Below are 9,002 nucleotides of genomic sequence, written 5' to 3'. Positions count from 1 at the left end.
ACTCGATCTCGTCCGTTGAAGGTTTTAAGAAAAATCATAAAAGTGAGGTGTCCTGGAATCGTAAAGTTCTTTTTATCAAAGTATGCTCTTTTCATTTTTTTGAGAATAAATATAATCTTATTTTAATAAATCTTTTAAAATATCATTTTTTAAAAATAATAACACTAATTTTGATTGTTTTAAATATATTTTTTAATTAATTCTAATTTTATAAAATTATGATTAAAGTTGGTTTCCTTTTTGTTTTTGTGAAAAGTTGTTTTCATAAATTCTCTTCACGATTTTTTTTGGTTAGATACAGGGAAGGGCAAGGCACCGGAAAGCAAAAACAACTACATCAGTTCCCACAGGCTTAAAGCACACTGATCGCATCATTATGCAAAATCAAAACAAGGTTCTCATGGGGAAGACGGTAGCAAAACAAGATCATTATTCGTGCCACAATTCTTTGCGAGCCAATTAGCAGCTTGATTTTTTTAAATCTCTGTGTTCTCCATGGTTGATCATCATGCTACTACGATGGATGAGCCATGTGCTGCTTCAACTATAGAGGAGGATGGTCTATGAGTTATCATGGGTGTCGATGATGTGGGACCAATAGCTTAAAACTAATGATTCGTTGTTATTGGTAAACTATTGACGAACAAGCCTATCAAATTTCATATTGTTCGGGATGCCTTATTAGCTCTATGGAAACCAAGAAAATGGGTGAGCATCATAAAGTTAAAGTATAATCTCTTTTTGTTTCTATTTTACCATGAAATAGATATATCTCAAGTCTTGATAGATGGTCATTAAGCTTTTGAATACAACCTTATGGTGCTATGAAAGTTGCATGAGAATGAAAGCCCACTAATAGTGCCTCTAGTTCATGCTAAGTTTTGGATCCAAGTTCACAATCTTTCAATTATATTTATTTAGAAAAGAAGGTCAAGGTGATATGGCCTTACATTGGTGCATTTATTTTTGTTGATCAGAATAATTTTGATGGTACCTGGAAAAGCTTCATGTAGAATTGGGTGCCTATTGATGTTGTGAAACCATTGAAGAGAAAGATTGAAATGAATTTAAAAGGAATGGTGTTGTTTTGCGTTGATTTCATATATGAATGATTGCCGTCGTTTTACTTTTGTGCGGTGTTATGGGACATTTCAAACGTTTCTATGCTAAGGTCTTTAAGTCTCCTATGATTGAAGAGAAACAATATGATGTATGGCTCCCGATGGGGAGATAACGATGGTTCTAATGGTGGGGCAATGGTGGTTGGTGGCGAAACCACCAACACATATGGGAGACAAGAAAGTTAAAATTAAGACAATAATGTAGAAGATCACACATATTGATCGTGGTAGCAAAAGTACATATATGGGAATTTCACGGGTAATAAATTTGGTTAAGACGGCGAGAGAAGCTGAGGAATAGATACAGGAGTACCTGAGACGGCGAGAGAAGCTGCCATCGTGCGAAATTCTGACCGGAGTCCTCGAAAGACGTATAAATTCTGTTCGTCGAGGGAGATTGGGCGACCGGCGAGGGCGAGATCCTCGACTAACAGCTGCGCCCGTCCTAAATACTCCGCCAGAGAGCTATCTCCCTGTCGAAGGGACTGAAACTGCCTAGCAGGTTGAGACAGCGAGCACAGGTCGACAACCCGAGCGCTGCCGTGATAGAGAACCAGACATCTCTTGAGGTGGTGCGACCGACAGCGAGGTACATCACCTCGTCGGAGAGCGACGAGATGAGCAGGGAGAGAATGGACTGGTCCTACTGGATCCAGACTGCGTAGGCAGGGTTCGGCATGGCGGGGATTGGAGTTCCGGTAGCGGCGTCTGTGGCAGTGTTGTTAGGGAGAACCGCCGGCGGGCATGGCAACTCTCCGTCGACATATCCAAGGAGTCATTGGCCACGGTGAAATGGAATTAACTGTGTTTGCCAGAAAAGGAAATTACGGGTTGTGAGCTTCAAAGACACAAAATGATGGGCTAAGGGTTTGGAGCGGTGGCCGGCGATTGGATGGTGGCGGTAGTCACCGTTCTTTCTAAGGAGTTAGTCGATATCGGAGATGGTGGGAGGAAAATTAGGTACCTAACGTAATCTGATGCCAAATGAAGGTAATCTATTCTGTTATTGATCAAACATTGATAATCATTAGTAATACAATTAGCTAGGAGACTCAACTAACCGCTATACAATAGGCAGGAGGTTAAGTCTAAACAATGTGAACCACTCATACACTAATATCTCTAACAGATCTCGGGTAGGTTGGAAGCACGAGTCGAGTTGTCTCTCTCCTTAAAACATTATTTACCGCCTCCAGGGGTGCTAGGAGCGTTGCAGTCTAGGTTTCCCAGGATAAAATGTACTATGATTCCAACGTTTGAGCTCTCAAACTTGGAACCCGGCGAACGAGAACGCAGGATGAACACATGTGGCTTGAACGAAGGAAAAGTAGAGTTTCGAGGGGAGAAAACAAGTGTTTCTTGTGATTATGTTGCTGTTGCCTGTGGTGGTGTTCAAAATTAGCTACTCAACCTGTAACTTATATAGTGGAGGAAAAGGATAAATAACATTAATCATGGTATTAATAATTCGTATGTAACCTCCACCACTAGCAGAAAATTTACTCCCACTAACAGTCCATTAACAAGAAATAAACTCTGAAATAATGATTGGAATTAATCAAATTAATTCCGTAATGCCAAAATTCATTCTCCTTAACACACACAATGGAGGTGAGTCGTCGTTGCGAGAGGTCACTCCTGAGTTACACGCAGAAGATCGAACCTGCTAGAGGTGAATCTGATCTACGAAAGATCAATGTAAGCTACGAGACATCAGTGCAAGCTGTGAGACATCAATTCATGCGAACTTCCATCCGCGAGAGATCAGTTTACCTCTCGTGCGAGAGATCAATTTATGATCTTTCGTGTGGTTCAAAGATGGAAAACTAGTTAGAAAATTTGGCATAACTTAGCCCGCAATGCCAACCAATTTTCGGACGACATTCGTGCCTGCGTACACGAGTCAAGCCTTTTCAGGCTCATTTTGGGATTTCATTTGTACACCCCCCCTCCCCCCGCGCACGCAAGACTGAACCTCTATGCTATACAAGTCAATAAGTCATAATAAGGCCCTTGTATAAATAGTGGTGCAAATCCACTTTCTCAACCAACGTGAGACAAAGCTACTTAAGCTTTTTTCTCACCTAAATTCCATCTCTAATGGGTCTACTTTGAGAACCAATTTCTCATTCACCCATTATCCATTTTGAGCGTACAATATATCGATGTCTTCGTCTAACTACGAAGAACCCGAATCCACTTTAACCCAACCCAAATCGGATGTGGACCCCACTTATATTTGTACCACAATTTGGCCACTTAAAATGCCATTTTAAAGCTATTTTTCCAACATTTATAAGGATAATTGCAACCTTAACTTTTAGTAACAAAGTTTTCCCTGTTATACATTGACGTTTTGGAGAACACGATGGTATATATTCAGGTGTCGAATTTTTTAATTCAATTTTCGCTTTCAAGTTTGAACATATTGACAATTTAGCTAATTTCATTAGTTGACGTATACTAATTTTTTCTTTTTCTTGAAGCTTCTCACAATTTTCACCATCAAATCAGGAGGTCTATCATTTTTCACTAGTTAATTTTTCTATTATACATTTAAAAAAAAAAAAAAAAGTAACAAAAGGAACTAGGCACTCCAAAATGAGCCATCACTGATTAAATTGCTACCAAGCTATAATTTTGACCGGTAATTAATCGTTCGATTTTTTAGTTCAATTTTTGCTTCCAAGTTTTAGCATATTGACAATGTTGCTAATTTGATGATTAGCTTATTTGATATCAGTTATTGAACTTCAAAGAGATTTTTCTCAAACAGCTTGCGTACACTGATGATTTTTGTACCATATATTTTCAAATAGGTTTGGATTTATTATTCAATATGTACCATATGTTTTCACATTTTCTAAGTATATATCATCCAACTTTATACTAATTCGATCTTGTTATTAAAATAAAGTAAATAAAATTATATTGCAGGCTGATCCAAAGCACTTAGTGCTGGCACACCTGTTTGACAAACCATGTTTTCTAGCTTTGATAGCTGTTAAGGTAGGGGCGTCACATTTCTCTACAAAGTCTATTCAATGGCTAATATATAATATGCTTTAATTTCTATTTTTTACTTTAGGCTGATAGCCTGTCAAGTTTTCATGCAAATACACATATCCAAGTTGTTATTGGATCTCAAATGCGTTATGAAATAATTGGTGATCCAATTTATAAGGTATTTATACTTCTTGGGCTTAGGTGTTATGCCTCATCATCTATATAATCACAATTATATTACTGTTTTTCCAATTGACTTTAACACAATTTATTTGACTTTTAGGTGATTGTGATATGTTCACATGAGGGTGTCAATCCATACCAAATGCAGTCACTATGTGTATGTCTTCAAAATAAGTATTTCAATTCTTTGTTTTGAAGCACAAAGAGTCACAATTGCCTCCACTGAGGCTCAAACCCACTCCTATCATCCATGTGTGAGTGTAAATTGGGACACCGGATGTCACTAGACCACAAGGTCTTTTGGCAAGTATTTCAATTCTTTATTATTTATTTCTTTAGAATATTTATATCCTTATTTTTATTTTATGAACTAATTATGCATGGATTGACTTTAGGAATGGTAACAGTGTGAGAAATATGTGGGCGTAGTACTCCTCGTCTTCATCTTTGATTTTTCACCCACCTCCCGTTTTTATTGGAGGTGAGGAATTGAATTCCCGACCCGTTAAATTTACATGTAATTATCTTCCTTAACTGATTTCATTATATTGCAAGTCACTTACTATATTCACGTAGCTTCACGAATCGCATTTAATTTCATTGTGGCATATATGGTCCATATTACCACATTTAATATCATTGTGGCATATATGGTCCAAATTAAAGAAGAAATCAAAGCAGAGATGTAGACGAAGGTTCAGTCACCATCCCAATAATCATTCCCAAATATTATCTGTTGGATAGATACCCTGTATGTGTATGAACCACATATATAACACATCATCATATCCTACGTGCCCATTCAAAAGACCATCCAGTTCAAGTAAAACATTCTCCACAAACCAAATGAAGTAAAAGATAAGGCTACGCCACCACAGCCCTCTGATTGCTTGACTACTCCTTGATCCAACGCTCACAATTCCCCGCCCAACATGATCCACACACCCTTCCAAAAATCGCCATGCAAAGACACCATGCCACTTCTCTATAACCCTCTCCTAGTCGATCTCCTTAGTTTCATCATATCCCCACAACCATAGTGGATTATAGATTTATAGCCATGGCTACCACAGCCGCCACGCCTTCGTTCCTCGGGACCCGAATTCCGAAGGCCCAGAATGGGATGGGCCGGGTGCGGGCATTGCTGGGATTCGGGCGCAAGAAAGCCGCGCCGCCGCCGCCGAAGAAGTCTGCGCCGCCGCCGAGGCAGGTGAGCTCGGACAGGCCGACGTGGTTCCCCGGAGCGAAGGCGCCGGAATGGCTGGACGGAAGCCTGGTGGGTGACGTTGGGTTCGACCCGTTCGGGCTGGCAAAGCCCGCTGAGTACTTGCAGTTTGAGCTGGACTCTTTGGACCAGAACTTGGCCAAGAATGTGGCCGGAGACGTCATTGGGACCAGGATAGAGAGCGCCGACGTTAAGCCTACTCCTTTTCAGCCTTACAGTGAGGTGTTCGGGATCCAGCGGTTCAGGGAATGTGAGCTCATTCATGGCAGGTGGGCCATGCTGGCTACTCTTGGTTCCTTGTCCGTCGAGTGGCTCACCGGCGTTACTTGGCAAGACGCCGGAAAGGTATGTTTGTCTTCATGGCTTTTATTTGATAATGGAAAATTACGCTTTTCGCCCTAAGTTATAATCTTTTATTAGTAAAGGGACGAAAAGTGCATCATCAATAATAACTTAGCGACAAAAGGTGAGAATGACGAATTCTACAATTAGCCTATAACTTAGGGACGAAAAGTGCAATTTTCCTTTTTGATAATATGATGAACTGCCCCACTATTAAAGAGTGCACTGAGTAAACTACACATTATGACCTTAGATCGCAAAGGATCACAACAAGAAGGTAAATCAACTTAGGTTAAGTTGACATTGGCTCAAATTAATAAGAAGGTCAATATGGGTCACATAGGTTTAGCCCATTGGTTCAGTAGGCAATAGTTGGGAGAAGAAATCAAAGTTCAAAACTCGGTAGCAATAATGTGAGGATTATGTTCAAAGTAGGAGATCTCCTATCCAAAGTAAGCAGATCACTTGTGCGCACCGACATTTGACTATGTCTGAACCACTAAGATATCGTAATTTACTGCCTCCCACATATTCTGTTGGCTATGGTTTGGAGGGAGCTTCGGGATTGAAAATTCAACATTTTAGGCAAAAAGAAGTTTATAGAACGAGAAGTTGAATTTAAAATTTTGTAATTATCAAGTTAATAATCTAACTAAGTTTTCTATGTTTTTGTAATACCATTACAAATGTACATGATAAATTGAACTTGTAACTTGTAACGTTATAGACTATAGACTAATGGTAGGTGGTTATATTGCGTTAAAGGTTGAACTGGTTGAAGGGTCATCGTACCTAGGGCAGCCACTCCCATTCTCACTTTCGACATTGATTTGGATTGAAGTCCTAGTCATCGGATACATCGAATTCCAAAGGAACGCAGAGCTTGACCCGGAGAAGAGGATCTACCCGGGTGGCAAATTCTTCGACCCGTTGGGGCTAGCATCCGACCCGGAAGAGAAAGCCCGGCTTCAACTCGCAGAGATCAAGCATGCTCGTCTTGCCATGGTTGCCTTCTTGGGATTTAGCATCCAAGCCGCCGCCACTGGGAAGGGCCCACTCAACAACTGGGCTACCCATTTGAGTGACCCCTTTCACACTACCATTTTGGACACCTTCGGACTCTTCTCTTCTTAATAACATATATAACATCAAACCACAATAGCTTTATTTCTTACTTTGTCAAAAGGGTTTTCGTTTTGATGTATGACGCTATTGTTGTATGATGACTATAAAATACTTCTATTTGTTACTTATCTAATCTTCAAAAATGGGAAGTTCCTTGAAATATATGCTTTTATTTAGCTAATTACTATGTAGTGTGAAATGTGTGACATCGAATTCCAAGTATTGATTCGTAAATCAGTAGAAAAAAAAAACTTGTTTTTTGGATTTCATTATGGAACCCAATTGTTTCTAGGTTTCTTCAAGGAAAAATAAAAACAATAATTTTTAATAAGATAATTATCACGTCAGCGGCAACATGAATGATATGTTAAATTTAGTAGAATATACGATTTTGGACAATTTAGGGATCTAATTACATTTTTTGAGTTAAATGATCTAATTACTTTTTTGCCTCATTGGCTAATTTGAACATTTTTTCTTTAAACAAATAAGTGATAAAAAAAATACTATTCTCTCTATTTAATTTGAAAGTTAAATTATATTTTTAAATCTAAATTAATATAGAAAATTCACAGTTTTAGTCATTTAATTATTCTCGAATTAAGGCAGAGCATATGGCCTTCATTTTAAGCTCTATCTGGCATTCCCGCAATTCACATAAATGGCAGAACTCCCTGCTTTACCCAGGCGTCACATTAAGGACAGCAGAAGCACAATTCTCTAGCTGGACTTTGGCAAGCCATAGTAACCGGATCAGCAAGATTCCGACCTCAAGTTCGCTGACTCCGCCGGACAGTGCTCTTATATGCCGTGTAGACGCAGACATGAAAACAAATCCATTGTCGGCATGATAATGTTAACCCCTAATGGAACCTTCATCACGGCTAGGAGTGGACCTATCAGCTGCCACTAGTCCCCGATACTAGCTGAAGCTTTGGGATGCAAAGAAACCCTCTCTTGGCTAAGAGGTCGAAATGTCAAGGCAGTAATGCTTGAAAGTTGAAACAGACTGTCAGAATGTAGTGCAACTCCATAATCCTACTGCTAATAGAACTGCTTTAGGCTATGTTATTCAAGCATGTATTGACCTTATGTGAAATTTTGAAAATGTATCTTGTACACACATAGATAGGTCAGCACCAGACTGCCCACACATTAGTTAGGGCAGCTGACTCTCAAGCTAGTTTCAATATCTGGGATCAAATTCCCCAGATTGTATCATACCTTTTTTCCCATTTTGGTTGTAATAACATCTTCCTTTTTTTACTTTCCAAAAAAAAAAAAAACTCAAATTACAAATGTAGTCCATGCCTTTTATTTGTAATTAGATAAATAATTAATGACTAAATTTATAACAATTGAAAGACATAAATACAACAATAGTTATTGTGTGGACCACAGTCCAAAAACACATAAAATACATTATTCTAACACATAAAGTACACTATACATTATTTTAACTAATAAAATAACATTACTCACATGTAAAGTACATTATTTTAACTCATAAAATACATTATCTTATCTAAAAAATTTCATTATTCTAACTTATAAAATGCATTATCTTACCTAGAATGTTCATTCTTCTAACATGCGCGCGAAACAAAAAAAAATTTTTAATATCAAAATGACGCTGTTTTGGACCGTGATACAGAATAATTTGCCTAATAACAATTGAGCTACTGATTTTTTTTTTTTTAAATTTGAAATTGGATTGGCTAAAAAAATATCTACACACTACAATCCAATTAACATCAAGATGATGCCGTTTTGGCGTTTTTGATAGTAATACACAATAATTTGCCTAAAAACAATTGAGCTACTGAAAATATAATTTTTTTTTCTTAATTTGAAATTGGATTGGGTAAAAAAATATCTACACACTATAATCCAAATCCTACTTGCCCACTCAAAAAGCCCAAAATAGGATGTGTAAAGTGGAACATTTAATGTGGGCCAACCCAATCCAGAAGCCTATATTTTTCGAACAAAATGAAGTC

The 9,002-nt window shown here is 38.2% G+C and overlaps 1 protein-coding gene across 1 annotated transcript; it reads left to right on the top strand.

Moving 5' to 3' along the window:
• The first annotated feature begins 5,326 nt into the window (after positions 1–5,326).
• LOC115998567 (chlorophyll a-b binding protein CP29.1, chloroplastic-like) lies at positions 5,327–7,164 on the top strand. The gene is made up of 2 exons (XM_031238164.1): positions 5,327–5,880; positions 6,643–7,164. The coding sequence occupies exons 1-2, from the start codon at positions 5,371–5,373 to the stop codon at positions 7,009–7,011; spliced, it is 879 nt and encodes a 292-aa protein (XP_031094024.1). The 5' UTR covers positions 5,327–5,370; the 3' UTR covers positions 7,012–7,164.
• Positions 7,165–9,002: the final 1,838 nt, after the last annotated feature.

The sequence above is a fragment of the Ipomoea triloba genome, chromosome 12, assembly GCF_003576645.1.
Source record: "Ipomoea triloba cultivar NCNSP0323 chromosome 12, ASM357664v1".
Classification (NCBI taxonomy): Eukaryota; Viridiplantae; Streptophyta; class Magnoliopsida; order Solanales; family Convolvulaceae; genus Ipomoea; species Ipomoea triloba.
This window is presented reverse-complemented; position numbering and strand designations above follow the sequence as displayed.

Bases quoted from the DNA above. Each gene is read 5' to 3' on its own strand.
- LOC115998567 (XM_031238164.1), top strand. From the start codon at position 5,371: ATGGCTACCACAGCCGCCACGCCTTCGTTCCTCGGGACCCGAATTCCG. The intron at 5,881-6,642 runs GTATGTTTGTCT...ATTGCGTTAAAG, and splicing joins CTTGGCAAGACGCCGGAAAG to GTTGAACTGGTTGAAGGGTC.